The sequence below is a fragment of the Maylandia zebra genome, linkage group LG12 (assembly GCF_041146795.1).
Source record: "Maylandia zebra isolate NMK-2024a linkage group LG12, Mzebra_GT3a, whole genome shotgun sequence".
NCBI lineage: Eukaryota > Metazoa > Chordata > Actinopteri > Cichliformes > Cichlidae > Maylandia > Maylandia zebra.
Genome location: NC_135178.1, coordinates 40066734 through 40082738, shown reverse-complemented (window position 1 = coordinate 40082738; position 16005 = coordinate 40066734). Strand labels below are relative to the sequence as shown.

The following is a 16005-nucleotide window of genomic DNA, read 5'->3' as shown; positions in this document are numbered from 1 at the left end:
TCCTCTTGTTGGTGGCTGTTGTGCTTGAGGAGATGGAAGGAGCTCAGACAGAGGACACATCAGGTGTGTCACCTAAAAAAAACAAAACGCTTTCTGTTCAGTAAATGCTGAAGTATGAACATGTGTGACAGATTTCCTGAACATCTGTTCTCCATCAGAGAGAAATCATCTGATGGAGAGTTTTTACACGGAGTAAGCGCACATCTGAGCGCGCAGTGACGCACTTCTCTTTTTTCTCCTGCGGGTGGGCGTGTCCTCTGACGTCACATGAACCTGAACCGTAGAAACTTCAATCCTGCAGCTCTGAACCTGCGTGACAGCGTCTTCATCCAGGTAACATTTATCACAGACAGCACAGAGAAGCAGGCTCAGACCCGCCGTCAGACTTTAACTGTGAGAAACTTTCTGTGACCTCGAGGTGAATTTTCGGTTCAGGTAATAAACGCGGAACATTTGGACCGGAAGTAAACGATATAGTTCATGTCGTATTTTTGTCTGTAAATCTGTGTGAAAGTAAGATTGAACCGGTGACTTAATTAAAAAACGGGATAAAATACAGAAAAACTGCTCACCTCATGATTACATCATATCTCTGTGACAGTAACGCAGCCGAGGTGCGATGGGAAAACGCGGAAATGGAGCGCCATAACACAAGAACACTTGCTTTCACTTCTCTGCTCGCTCTTCGTCGTTTAAACCTGGTTAAAGTTAAAGCTGAGGAGTGCAGTGCTGTTGTGAAAGGTTTGATCAGGAATCAGGAAAAGTAAAGTCTGTCACTGTGTCCTGATACAGGCCTGTTCTGTGGGCTGTGTTCTTTGGATCAGAGGCTGTAGAACCAGCTTGGACCGTGTTTGGTGGTCCTGATGTGATTCATGGACCTTAATCTGCTCTCTCTATAATCTGCTGTATAATCTCTCTGAAATGATGCGACTCAAGGATTAAACTGAGATAAATATCTCTGTTAACTAGGCCTCCGACACCATTTTAGGTATTAGAGTAGGAGGAGCCAAGGCTTTTTTTTTCTTGAACTTTATTAACATGTATACTTAAACATTATTGTCCATTTTTACCTGCGATAATCAATTTATTATTTATTTTTTCTATATAACTAAGTTCTGTTTTACTTTTGTCTGTTAATATATTTTTCAAATGTGACTACTGAATAAAATAAACAGACTGATGAAGCTCTGACTGTAAACAGCTGCTTTTGGCTCAGTGGGGTCACCACAGGGTCGCTCCACCTGTTTGGCTTGGCAGATCGTGGGGTTGTCCAATGCCTCCCCACAGGAATCACATCAGGCAGGGCTCACACACAGGTTAGAAATAAAGTTTCAGAGAAAAAATAAATGTTCATATAAAAGAGTACTATGAGAAGCAGTCCTGTATAATTATAACCTGTAAGCACACTTGGCCACCTTTACATGATATAAAAGTACAAGTGAAAACAACCTGCTTTAAAACACATCATGAAGCAATATGCATAATTACACAACAATAAGCTCACACTACTCTCACAGAACAACAGTTATAAACTGGTGCTTCAGGGTCTGTCCTTAACAATGATGCTGTGTTTGTGTGAAGGCTGCTTGTGTGCAGCAGCATCTATATTTGAAGCACCATCTGCTGTGATTTCTACAACCTGGTGTTCAGATTCACTTTTACAGCTCAGATGTAAATAGACTTTATACCTTGTGAATAAATTACTTCAAGTTTTCACTCCATATGATACAGAGGTGGAAGTCACCTGCAGCTCGACTGCTTTCTGAAGATACAACATGAGGTGTTGTGTTTGTGAGTTCGACGCATTAACAAATTAACATTTTGAACTTTTCTCTCCTCAGGTTCTTAAACCCGACAGTTTGTCTCCAGATGAGGTAATAAATATCTGCTCATCTCGTCTGTTTCCAGCAGAGCGGCAAAATGGCAACTGCAGAAACAGGTGAGTGAGTGAGTGAGTGAGTGAGTGATGCAGACCCATCCAGAGTCAGCCTGGATGATGTAATGTTTCTCACTGTGCGTATATTCACCGCATCAGTGTCTGATGTTGTGTTCGTTACCTCTAATCACATGTGTAGGCCTTGTTTCTCAGTAGGAAAGTGTTCTTTTACTCTATAATAAATACATCTGGCTTTCTCCAGCTCTCAGCTTCAGTGGCGTGTATTTCAAAATGAAGGAACTGCATATTTGATTTGGCATCGATTTTTGCATCAGATGAAACCTACCTGTGTAACCAGACTTTAGAGCAACAGGGACAGCGTACTAGCTTGTGCACTGCACAAGGTTGGGATTGTGTTGCCTCCTTGTTGGAACTGGGACCTTTTGTAAGGTGTGCATGCTAAACCTACAGTATAGAAATGAACAGTGCATCAGCTAACCTTGAGCTGTGTCCTCTTCTTTTTATTTATCCAGCATTCCTTTGATACTTGCTTTGTAAAAACAAAGTTAAATTTTTCTTTCCATAGTGTAGGGTTAGAATGATTGCCTAACACATGAAAGGTCTCCAGTTTGTATTATTATAGGATCTTTACCTTACACTATAGAGCGTCTTGAGGTGACTGTTGTTGTGATTTGGTGCTATTTAAATTGAATTAAATTGAAAAGTCTGAAATAAACGCTTTATTTTTGAAAGCGTGCCTCTGGGGCAACAATTTTATTGTCAATGTCAATATTGTAGTTAAGTGAACACGAAAATCTAAGTTCCCAGAACTCTGGATCTTAATAAAGTTAACAACAGTCACAAGTGTTGTAGTTGGGAAGAACTATGACCCCAGTGCAGACTGACAGGCAGACTTGAAGCTTAAAACAACCTTTCATTAAAGGTGTAAAAAATTCATGGAACACAAGGGACTAAGATCATGGCAGCAGGCAAACAGTTTGATGTGGCCAAGGGTTAAGGAGAGATAAGGGCTATAAACACACTAAGAGTAATTAGGGAGGTTGGACAAGCCAAGTGAGCACAACTAAAACTCAAAGGAGAACAAGACTGAGGGAAATAAAACTGGACACTAAACACATGAAGCAGGAATTACCAAAATAAAACAGGAAATAAATATTGAAGCAAGGACTCAGCATATGAACTTGACAGAAGGAAAACCATGAAGACGGAGGGCACAGAAAGGAAACACTAAGAAGTCTATCAAACCAAGGTCATCAGTAACTAAAGATTAAAGACCCCAATACTAGGCCATAGAACACCAATATTAAAGGAGCATGCTATAATAATAATAAGTAAGTAAGTAAGTAAAATTTTATTTATATAGCACATTTCTAGATAGAGATCACAAAGTGCTTTACAAGATATAACAGATTAAAAAGACAAAATACAAATAAAGTTAGCAAAAAGCAGTTTTAAAAAGATGTGTTTTTAGCTGTTTTTTAAAAGTAATCAATGAATCAGCGGATCGTAAGTCCTGAGGAAGGGAATTCCACAGTCTGGCAGCCACAGTAGCAAAAGCTCTATCACCCCTAGTTTTCAGTCTCGTATACTGAATGACAAGTAGGCCCTGACTACTCGACCTCAGAGACCTACTAGGGGCATAGGGCTGTAAAAGTTCAATAATATATGGTGGTGCTTGTTGTTGAAGAGCCTTAAAAGTTAAAACCAAAATCTTAAAATGGACTCTAAATTCGACAGGAAGCCAATGTAACTGCATAAGCAACGGTGTTATATGTGAATATTTAGAAGCTTTCGTCAAAAGTCTTGCTGCAGCATTCTGAACGATCTGCAGACGCTCCAAAGAACCTTTGTTTAGACAAGTAAACAGGGAATTGCAATAGTCCAGTCGTGAAGAGATAAAAGCATGAATAACAATCTCCAGTTCGGTATAGGATATTATAGAGCTCAATTTAGAAATATTTCTTAAATGATAAAAGCAAGACCGAACAAGAGATTTAACAAGACTATCTAACGTAAGAGCAGGATCAAGGATAATCCCTAAGTTCCTGACAGATGGTTTTACAAACGCTGAAAGAGGACCAAGAGCATTTATTATACTGGGTATATGTCTATCTGGGGCACATAAGAGGACTTCGGTTTTATTTTCATTTAGTTGGAGGAAGTTTTCAGCCATCCAGCCTTTAATGGTTTCCAAGCACACATTTAAAAGCCGCAGCTTAGAAGCCTCTTCCGGTTTAAAAGATATATAGAGTTGGATATCGTCTGCATAACAATGGTAACAAATATCCTCAAAAGGGCTCAAAATGTGCTGGAGAGGGAGTAAATAAACTAGAAACAGTAATGGCCCTAGCACAGAGCCTTGTGGTACACCAAAAGACAGGGACGCAGAAGATGATCTATACTTAGAAACTGCCACAGAAGAATATCGTTCAGAGAGATACGAGGAGAACCATTTCAATGCAGTCCCAGAGACACCGACCCAGTGTTTCAGCCTGTTAAGTAAAATATAGTGGTCAACAGTATCAAAGGCCGACGTAAGATCCAACATTAAGAGAACAGAACATTTACCTGCATCGCTTTGTAACAAAATGTAATTAGAAACTCTAAGAAGTGCTGTTTCAGTGGAATGAACTTTACGAAAGCCAGATTGAAATTTGTCGAAAATACTATATTTATCTAAAACTGCTGTAAGCTGCTTAGCCACGATCTTCTCTAGAATCTTAGCAATTAACGGAATTTTTGAGATCGGTCTATAATTGCTAGTGAGAGATGGGTCCAGCATAGGCTTTTTTAACAAGGGATGTATAACAGCAGTTTTAAAATAGGCAGGGACTATGCCCGAGGCCAAGGAGGTATTAATTATAGTAAGAATACAGGGACCAGTAGAGTAAAAGACATTTTTGAATAATGATGCAGGTAAAAAATCAAGAGAGCAAGAGGATAATTTTGTTGCACTAACTATTTTTCCCAGCTCTGGTAGTGAAACGGGTGAAAAACCTTCTAAAACAACAGGCCGAGCTGGCGTGGGAACTGACAGCGCAGACGCTGAAAAAGACAGGTTTTTCCTTATGTTGCTAATTTTTTCTAAAAAGAAAGCAAGAAAAGTTTCACAATCTTCAACAGAAGAAATAATAGCAGCAGGTGGAGCAGGAGTAATAATATTAGTAATAGTATCAAATAAAACTTTAGGATTACCTCTGCTCTTTGCAACCAACTGAGAAAAGTAAGCAGCCCTCGCAACTCTAATAGCATTGTTAAAGGAGGCTAAAAGATCCTTTAAATAAAGGAGATGAACATTTAAGTGGGTTTTCCTCCATAACCGCTCAGCTTTACGACAATTACATTTTATAAGACGAATGTTGTCATTTAACCAGGGTACAGACTTGGAAACAGGCACAGGTCTCATTTTAATCGGACAGATTTCATCTAAGATCGAAAGACAATGATAATTGAATAGATCTATAGAAAAATCAACATCGTTTTGTGGGGATAATGTTAAATTAAAAACATCAGAGAACTTCTGTGCTGTGGAGGAGTTTAAAGTGTGGGAAATAACTGTCCGATGAACAGGAGACATAGGCTCATAGAAAGACATATTAAAAAAGACACAATAATGGTCAGAAATAAAAATGTCCTTAGAACAAATATAATCAATATTCAGACCCAAAGAAAAAACAAGGTCCAGTGTATGGCCTTTGTTATGTGTGGGGCCAGATACATGTTGGATAAAATGAAAAGAGTCCATGATGCTGGTAAAACCCCTAGCAAAGAGGTCAGACTCATCATCAACATGTATATTAAAATCTCCCACAAGAAGCAATTTAGACAACCTCATAGTAGAGGACAGAAAATCACTAAACTCGGCTAAAAACGAGCTGTTTGGGCCAGGAGGGCGATAAACCAACGCACAGTAAAAAGGATCCTTCTTTCCGATTTTGATGAGCACATTTCAATAGTCAAAGTCAAGAACACAGGGAAGCATGATTTACCATTTTAAGAAATTAACCATTTTAGGAAAATAAAATGCCCGAGGGCCCGCATCTGGTAGCCGGACCTTAGTCCAGGGGCTCGGCCGGGCACAGCCTGAAAAAGGGACTTGGGCCCATTCTCCTGTAGGCTCAACACCTGCAGGGGGCGCCATAGTGGTTGGGTGCAATGTGTGTCAGGCAGAAGCCAGGAGTGGAGGAACTGGCAGACCGATCCCGGCTACCATGACTAGCAATTGGGACATGGAATGTCACCTCCCTGGTGGGAAAGGAGCCTGAGTTAGTGCGTGAGGTTGAGAGGTATCGTCTAAATATAGTCGGGCTCACCTCAACACACGGCTTGGACTCTGGAACCAGTCTCCTGGAGAGGGGTTGGACTTTGTCTCAGTCTGGAGTTGGCCCTGGTGAGAGGCGGCGGGCTGTGGTGGGTATTCTAGTATCCCCTCAGCTTGCTGCCTGTGCATTGGGGTTGTTCCCAGTGGATGAGAGGGTTTGTTCCCTGCGCCTTCGGGTCAGGGAATGTGTCCGGACTGTCGTCTGCGCTTATGCGACGCTTCAGAGTTGCTTGGGCAGAGTGCTTGAGGGTGCTCCATGTGGGGACTCTGTTGTCTTACTGGGAGACTTTAACGCTCACATGGGCAACAACAGTGAAACCTGGAGGGCCCTGATTGGGAGGAACGGCTTCCCGGATCTGAACCCGAGTGTTTTTTTGTTGTTGGAATTCTGTGCAAATCACATTTTGTCCATATTTAACACCATGTACGAACATAAGGGTGTCAATAAGCACGTGGCACCAGGATACCCTAGGTCACAGGTCGATGAACGATTTTGTAATTGTATCACCAGACCTGTGACCATATATTCTGTACACTCGGGTAAAGAGAGGGGCTGAGCTGTCAACTGATCACCACCTGGTGGTGAGTCGGATCAGGTGGCGGGGGAAGATGCTGGACAGAACTGGCGGACCCTCACTATACATTTATTGTGAGGGTGGTGGTTCCCATCTTTTAGAAGGGGAACAGATGGTGTGTTCCAACTATAGGGGGAATCACACTCCTCAGCATCCCCGGGAACCTAGGGACCAATAAAGTATTCTTAAAGTCTATGCCAGGGTGCTTTAAAGGAGAATTTGTCTGTTAGTTGAACCTTGGATACAGGAGGAACAATGCAGTTTTTGTCCTGGTGGTTGAACACTGGATTAGCTCTTTACCCTCTCGAGAATACTCGAGGGTGCATGGGAGTTTTCCCAACCAGTCTAAATGTGTTTTGTGGATCCGGAGAAGGCATTTGACCGTGTCCCTCGGAGTGTCCTGTGTGAGGTTTTTCGGGAGTATGGGGTGTCTGGCCCATTTCTACGGGCCACTCGATCCTTATACAACCATTGCAAGAGCTTGGTCCACATAGCCAGCAATAAGTCAGACTCATTTTCGGTGGGTGATGGACTCCGCCAGGGCTGCCCTTTGTCACCGATTCTGTTCATAATTCTTATGGACAGAATTGCTAGGGGTAGCCACATCATCTGCAGATGAGAGATTATATCTCTCGGCTGGCCTGGGAACGCCTTGGTGTTCCCCCAGATAAGCTGGAGGAGGTGGCTGGGGAGAGGGAGGTCTGGGCTTCTCTGCTTAGGCTGCTGCCCCCGCAACCCAGCCCCGGATAAAGCGGAAGAAGATGGATGGATGGACAAAAATAACATTGTCAAATCCACAAGAACTATGATTCCACAAAAACTCAAAACTCTGGATCAACAACCGAGGGACCCTGATACAGTAACAAGTTGGGAAAGTTTAAATGTGTTCATTCATATTGCTTTGATAATTAGAATGTTTTTTTTTAGCTGGAGAAAGCCTAAATGTTTGAGACCAAATGTAAGCGATTTACAGAGCACTGCTAACATCTACTACTGAGAAAGAAAAAAAGCCACCACATATGAGTCAAGGCACCAAACACAGGATCAAATACTGACACAAAGAAAAGCTTCACTAGAAAGAGGTCTGATGTGACGATGGTAGTTATTTATGAACCAGTGTGTCTGTGTGTGTGACATCATCATTGTTTTGTTTTATTACAGGAAACCTTCAACCCCTCAGACACAGCAGCAGCAATCCCACCATAAAACCGTCCAGTGAGTTAAGCTGCAGTTATGGTGTTTACGGTTATTTTACCATTCAGGATGCAAAGTTCAGACTCTCACATTGACTTCTTTCTATCCGTGCCCCCTGCTCTGTTAGATCCGTAGAATTTTCCAAACTTTCTCCATCATCTGATCTTCATCTGTCCAAATCATGTTCCTCACACAGTCCTGTATCTGCCTGGCTGACCCCCACAATCAGGTGTCAGTGTAGCTTTAGCCTTTAGTCTTTGTGATCCAGCTTTTTCCATTTGAACCTTTTTCTGAATCTGTTGCTGCATTGTTGCAGCTTTTTCCTGTCACGTTCCAACATAATCAGTGGACTCTACGTAGTCTCATAAATTTTAGAGTTACCATGTAACTGGAACTCATGACATCGATAATGCCTGACACATTCTGTAGAAAATTCACTTTGTCTTTAGCCTCTGCACTAGCACACAAGCCACTCAGAGAAACACCTCATGAAACGTCAGCTTCATTAAACAGGAATCATAGCATTACGAAAGGAAAGGAGGAACACCTGACTCAGGCCATGCATTAGTTTAGATGTAGACTGAAGTTAAGTGTCCCCATCCTCACAGGAGAAAGCATAAAAACCTCTGTTTTCCTCACTGCATGTCAACAATTTAATTTCTGTGAATGCCTGATGTGTAGATCTAATTTAGTTTTTATCTTTTCAGTGTCTGAGCTGAGGGTTGTTCTGCTGGGGAACAGCTGGTCTTTGAGGAGAGACGTGGGGAACTTCATACTGGGAGAGACTGAGTTCAGCACCGAGGAGCCGGACTGCTGTGAGACAAGTAGACTACTGAAGGAGAAGAACCTAGTTCTCATCAACACTCCAGATCTGCTGCTTCCAAACATCTCTGAGGACAAATTGAAGGAACATGTAGAAACGTGTGTGAGGCTCTCTGATCCTGGACCTCATGTGTTCCTGCTGCTTCTACAGCCTGAAGACTTCACTGAGGAGCAAAAACAGAGGCTCTGCAGAGTCCTTCAACTCTTCAGTGATCGATCATTTGACCATTCACTAATTTTCATGTCAACATCCAGAGAAGAGAGTTCATTTGAAAACTGTGTGACTCATCCACCGCTAAAAGAAATGATCAGAATGTGCAGCTACAGATACCTGTGGCAGAAGAGCTTTGAACGTTCAGAGCTGTTAACACGTTTGGTTCAAACAGCAAAGGAGATAAATGAAGATCGTCTGAGCTGTGATGTATTTGAGGATGAGGATGGCGGATTATTCATGAGACCAAAGTGTGTTTTAAACCTGGTTCTGTGTGGGAGGAGAGGAGCAGGGAAGACGTCAGCAGCCAAGGCCATTTTAGGTCAGACTGAGCTTCATTCAGTCTCCAACTCATCAGAGTGTGTTAAACATCAGGGAGAGGTGTGTGGACGTTGGGTTTCCCTGGTGGAGCTGCCTGCCTTGTATGGAAAACCTCAGGAGGCAGTGATGGAGGAATCACTCAGGTGTATCTCCCTCTGTGATCCTGAGGGTGTCCATGCCTTCATCCTGGTCCTACCTGTAGATTCCCTCACTGATGAAGACAAGGGAGAGTTAGAGACCATCCAGGACACATTCAGCTCTCGGGTCAATGACTCCACCGTGATTCTGTTCACCGTGGACTCAGATCCTACAGATCCAGCTGTTGGTAACTTTGTAAAAGAAAACAAGGACATCCAGGAGCTCTGTGAGAGATTTGGAGGAAGATCAGTTGTTCTCAACATCAAAGACAAACAGCAGATCCCACAGCTGTTAGATACTGTGGAAAAGATGACAGTTAAAGAGTTCGGGTGCTTCTCCAAGGACACAGTCATCAAGGGTCTGACTGAGATGGTGAGGAAGCTTCCAGCTGAACAGAGGAGTGAGGTGGAAGGTGCTGATGGAAAACAGAGCAGAGCGAGAGAACGTAAAATCAGTGAGATGAGTGACGACACAAAGGAAGTCCCACAGATAGACGTGGAGAGAGTTTTGAAAGAGAAGGATGAAGAGATGAAGAGGAGAGACGAGGACCTCAAGAAAAAAGAGAAAGAGTTAAAAGGTCTGCGCATGAAAATCAGTGAGCAGACAGGACAGATTGAAGAGGAGAGAAAACTGAGAGCAAAGCAGCTGAAGGATAAAGACGAATCCATCAACAAGGAGCGCAAAGAGAGAAAGAGAGAACGAGAGGAGGAGACGAGGAGACAGAAAAAACAAGAAGAAGTGAGAGTTCAGTCAGAAAGAGAACAAAAGGAAGCAGCTGAGAGGAAGCTGGAGCAGCACAGGAGAGAGATGAAGAAAGAGCGAGAGGCTTGGGGTAAAGAAAGAAAGGAGATCTTGGAGCGATTTCATCAGGAGCAAAAACAGAACCTGGAGGAGGTGAAAGCAAACCACAGAAAGCTGCAGGAAGAGTATCAGTGGAAGAGGAGGAAGTGGACATATTCATTAATTGCTGCCTTATTGTCATTAATAATCTATTTATTATATTATATCTTTACCACAAACACTACAGAGAGCGCAAAGGCAGAGAAGGGTCTGTGAGCTTGTAGCGTTTGCTAAGATGTAAACTACCCTGATGGAGTTTGTTCAAGCTACTTTAAATTAGAGTGAAATTACTCATTTACACTTCAAATGGAATCATGAACTATAATAAAAAAAGTCACATCCTGCTGCCACTCAACGAAACAACAAACATCAAGCTGTAATTACAAAAAGTGAACGTCTCACTTTTTACAGGAATGTGCAGAACTAACAAAAGTCTTGGTTTGTGTTCAGTGTCATCAGCAGGACACCTGCCAGGGTTCATGTGGGTGTCTTACTGTATGACTGCTTAGTTACACAGGTTACTCCTAAAACAGCGCACAGTAAATGTGAACAGCTATTAATATACAGCAGTAATGAGAGGTTTCAGGAGGTGTATCTGTGTAGACTGTCCCTGTTTCACTGTGGTCAAACTCGTGTCTGACAATAACAGCAGAGTCATCTTATGTTCAGTTGCATAAATGCCATGAGCTGCCATGTGATTGGCTGATGAGAGACTTGCATTGATGAGAAGTGGAACAGGTGTACCTAAAGAAGTGGCCAGTGAGTTTGTGTCATTGTGTAGGTTGGAGGACTTTTTGAATGTGATCGCTTTACTGTGCTGTTAACCTGAGCAGTCACTAGATGGCGCTGTTGCATTGTTTTTGCCTGCTAGAGTTTTGGCTTTCCAAACTATCACTATCAAACAATTTTATGTTAAATTACTCAACAGATGTTTACTTCATCCCAATCACAAGCCATATGAACAGCAAACAGTTAATTTTTTCCCTTTACCTTTGTTAGATCACATTTATGAATTAATGTGCTCGTTTTTTGTTTTGTTTTTTTGTTTTTAAATAAAATGTTATAATAAAAAAAATAAATCAGTTATAATCAAGTGGAGTGAGTGGAAAGACACAACACATTTACACGTGAAACAATATGTTTCACAACTAAATGGGATCAGGTGCTCATCAATGGTGACATTGGGCCCAGGGTTGTAAAACAGGGGGAGGTGGTGCACCCACTTATCCCACACTGTCCTGATGGCAGCTAGCTTGTCTCTCTGCCGTCGAGCTGGTCTGTCGTCTCGGTTATCAAAACGGATAATCCTGGAAATTTTGTGGAAGTTTTCCAGAGACATTGATGCACGGAAAGGTTCTTGCCGGTTTCTGCATCCCACAGGGATTCTGTCGATTCCCCTTTGGACCTGAAAACTCCTGCAAGGATAAGAACCCCAAAGTAGGCCTTTGGAGTTCTTAGATGGATTTGATCCATCTCCTTCCACCTCTCTCCAAAAACACACCTTCCTTCTAGATTACTGCAATCCAGAATAATTTTCTGGATGGAATCTGGGATGAAAAGCTCAAATGAAGACTTGATGTCCTGCACATGAGTACCTGTCAGCCGTGTTGGCCCTGGCTTATCACAGTAACAGCTCTGCAGGGTGGCTCATTTCTTGGGCAAGAAGACCATTCAATTTCACCAGTTACTGACATCCATATTTCTTCACTTGCTGTCTGGTGGGCTTGTTCTGGTCCTGGAGCTGGCAGCAGATGGGGTACTCGTCTTCGTTTTGTTACTAAATGGTGCTCAACCTCATCCTCTTCTTCAAAGTCACTGTCAGACTCTGAATTTTCAGAAATGTGAAATATTCTGAAACCTCTTTGTCAACATCATCATCCGAAGCCCCTCTCTCTTCCAAAATCAGTTGGATGGCCCTCGCAGCAGATAATCTTTTGCCATCTTGATCAGTTGTGATAAAGAACCACACTGGCAAAGTCTTATTTATAGTATTATGCCCCTAATTTGCAGGTCGGACAGGGTATGAGAAAATAAAATTTGGATTCCTCAAGAAAGAGGGTAAAATGTGCGGGAATGTCAGAGCAGACGGTGTTGATGGTTGAATTTTCAACAATGGTGCAACTTTGTGCGGAGCAGGAGGGGAAGAAAACACTATCAGCAGCACCAGAAAGGAGGAAGACAGAGTGTGGGAACACAGGACCTGCACTCTCAACACTTTTATTAGACCTGGGTCCAGTGGACCCGAACACCTTGTGTGTAATGTAAATGTGTGGGGGGAGGTACAGTATGAGGTCATTGAAAATGAGTTTGGATTTATGTTCTTCACAGAAAATAAGCCAAAGCCAATGAATTTCAGGTTGAAAAAATAATTAATTGTTTAATTTTTCTTTAGAAAAAAACTGAAAACGGGTCTCACAGACCTGAACACCATACAAGGGTTAAAAAGTATTAAAGTAAAGCAGTTTCTGTTCTTTCATCTCGGAAAACAAGAAGCCACTCAGCTGTTTGGACCCATGCTTTACATTACTGCCATCTTGTGGTTGCAGTTGGCTATTGTTGCTGGAAGGTCCACGTACCGTTGAACTCATTAGAAACTGTAGTGTGCCTCTATCTCACAGCTGTGTTTGCCATGTGCGAGTAAAAGAGATGGACATCAGAGGGACGGCTCAGGCTGGGTGATTTGGAGATAAAGTTAAGAGCCTTGGCTGAGATTGTACACGTTCAGAGAAGGTACAGTGGATATATTGGACAAAGAATGATGGATCTGGAGCTGACAGGCAGGAGGAAAAGAGGAACATTTTGGATGACGTTGTTGAATGTAGTAAAGAAAGACATGCAGTAGAGTTGGTGTGACAGATACTGGGGTGACATGGAGACAGATGATCTGCTGTGGCTACACCTACAACCTGAATAACAGAAAAGTTGAGATGTTTTTATTTTTATTTTAACAAAATGAAAAATAAAAGACTTTCAAATAACATCAGAACATAAATAACATGACAAATGTTTAAACTGAGAAATTTTACAATTTCACGCCCAAAATGAGTTCATATCAAATGTGATGCTTGCTACAAGTCTCTGAATAGTTGGTAAACGGGCATGTTTGTCACGGTGTAGCTCCTCCTTTTTTTTTCAAAACAGTTTGAAGACATCTGGGTATCGAGGTTACAAGTATCTGGAGATTTGTCTTGATGCATCCTCAATCATCCAGGAAAATAAATCTCCAAAGGTTGATTCTGTTCATCTGGACGTAGCCTTTTGTGGGAGAAACGTTTCGTCATCATCCAAGTGACTTCTTCAGTCTCAGCTGACTGCAGGTTTCCCCAGTCTTATAAACACAACATTAGTTTACGCTGTACTGTCAACCTTTGGAGATATCTGGAGTTTTGTTGTTGGGATTTGGGCCCATTCATGCCTGATATAGGTATCAAGCTGCTGAAGAGTTTAACATGTCTTTAGCATGTTTTCCATTTAATGATGCACCAAATGTTCTCTATAGGTGAAACATCTGGACTCCAGGCAGGCCAGTTCAGCTCCTGCACTCTTCTCCAACTGTTGTAGTAGCTGTAGTTTCACCTCTGATCTGAGAAGCTTCTTCAGTTCTAAGATCAATACATGGAGATTTTAGGCCCTAAGAGGGCCAAGGTGTAAAAACGGGCGTGAGTCCCTATCAGCAGAGGTTTCGGGGGAAACCATTGAGAGACCTTGCCTCATCCTGTCATGTGACTTATTGAGATTGACTGACAAGAGATGTGAGTGGGCGTTAAGGCGTCTGGGAAGGGATCTCAAAACTGGGTTATAGATGGCAGACAGTTGGTGTCATAAGCCCCGCCCTCTGCTCAAACCATCTGTCCAAAATGTGAACATTGGCATCCTCGAAAGAGTGACCTGTTTGTAAGTCAACACTGACCTTGGAATCACTGAAGTACAAAAAAGGCTCCTAACTGAAGAGACCAACCAGTGTTTTGTCTCCACATCACAGACAAGATTAAACTCGTCTGTGATGTTTCAACACTTTGTTACGAGCAGCCTGTCACAAAAACACAGAACATGTTTGAATCTATGAAAAATGCCAATGAAAACAGTTTGACAGGAATAAAAACGTATTTTGAACCATTAAGGTGACTCCCGAAGAGCTTTCAGGGGAAAACGTGAAATATAGACTTGCGCAGCACTCTGCACACCTCCTCTTTCATTCCACACTTCTCTCACAGCAACAAGTTCAGCTCACGAGTCAGATCCAACAAACCGTTAGAAACAGTGCGTCCATGATCGATCGGCAGACTGATCAGGAGAAGTAGTGATTGATCGCATGCATCACAGATAAAACTGACATGAGGTGAGTGTCTGTGTTTCGTAATTATTTTGGTGACACTTCACAGACGAAGCTGGATCCAGTTTTCTGTTCACTTCAAACAAAAACTGAGCGTCAGCTTTAAAGAACTACACACTGAGTTTTATTACGGATGAAATTCAGATCATTTGAGGAGGAATTAGAAGCAGCTCATCAGCTGATTCTGTATTTATTGATTTATTCATTAAGCAAAGACAGTCAGTGGATTTTCATTCAGACTGGTTTCAGCTGGAAAATGTCACCAAATATTTAAGTTGAAATTTTTCATAGTTTTATTTCAGACTGATGACGTAACGGCGATTCCTCTGTTACAGATTCTGTGGTCACAACAAAGCAGAGCAGCAGAGGACAGCAAAGTGTGTTTGAGTCCAGCTTCATGAGCATTTAATGTGCTGGTCACAAAAAGTTCCAGTGTTATAAAGTTACTGTTATGTTGTGCTGCTTCCTCACTTGTCTGAGGTGGTCAGTTGCTGCATTCACAGGATGCAAACACAGTCTCTGATCTCTGGCTGAAGTTTCTTCCTCCCACCTGAGCCCACCACAGTGTGAAGGTCATATCAGGTCAGGTCTAGATTGTTGCTCTTTAAAGTTCAAACTATAAAGGTAAAATAATTATAGCAGACACCTGCTCGTTCTTCTGTAGTTCACAAAAGTCTCTTTTTTCTTCCTTCCAGCTGAATGTGTCTGATGATTTCAGCAGTGATATTATGGCCAGTGCAGCAGCTGGTGAGTCTTTATTACTCCTCTCTCAGTGGGCACACATCACTCAGATGTTCAGGCCTTCAAACCCAATCTGAGGCTCTACTGGAAAAGACAAAGCAGAGTCAGGTCGGATTATAGCAGTTTATTTTTCATATAACATTATAATACAACATGTCACATCACCTGTAATTTTAATGACCTAAAATTACCCACCAGCACTTCCATCAGAATGAAGGAGTAAGAATTTAAATTGTTACAGGCCTGAAGAAACAAGTCACACTGTAGGTTTTCATCAAGTAATCAGGTATTAAGAGTATTTTAGAAGAAATGAGACACAAAGCACAGTGTAGGTCATTTTAAATAGTTGGTTACAGTACACATCAAACTGAGATAAGAGCCGTTTTTTCTTTGTTATTACCTGGAAAAATGAAGTCTGTGAAACATCATCGGCTGAATGATGTGCAAGTTTGCAAAGTACATTTCTCACTGCTGTGCACAAAAATACATCAGCTTCAGAAAAACCTGTGAAACAAGTTTTGACTCAAGTGAAATTCTTGTCCATTAAGTCATTGTGATATCAAATCCCAAAGAGGAGGGCTCATCTGAGGACTACACCAAGCGTCCACCCTT

The 16005-nt window shown here is 42.0% G+C and overlaps 1 protein-coding gene across 3 annotated transcripts; it reads left to right on the top strand.

The window, feature by feature from the left end:
* Positions 1–206: 206 nt before the first annotated feature.
* LOC106676827 (GTPase IMAP family member 8-like) lies at positions 207–11412 on the top strand. Of its 3 annotated transcripts, none has more exons than XM_076891301.1 (4): positions 207–333; positions 1842–1939; positions 7955–8008; positions 8695–11412. In XM_076891301.1, the coding sequence occupies exons 2-4, from the start codon at positions 1921–1923 to the stop codon at positions 10533–10535; spliced, it is 1914 nt and encodes a 637-aa protein (XP_076747416.1). In that variant the 5' UTR covers positions 207–333; positions 1842–1920; the 3' UTR covers positions 10536–11412. The 3 variants fall into 3 exon arrangements, with proteins under 3 accessions (XP_076747416.1, XP_076747417.1, XP_076747418.1); XM_076891302.1 differs by having other exon boundaries at positions 329–435; XM_076891303.1 differs by lacking the exon at positions 207–333 and adding an exon at positions 949–1316.
* The last annotated feature ends 4593 nt before the right edge of the window (positions 11413–16005 follow it).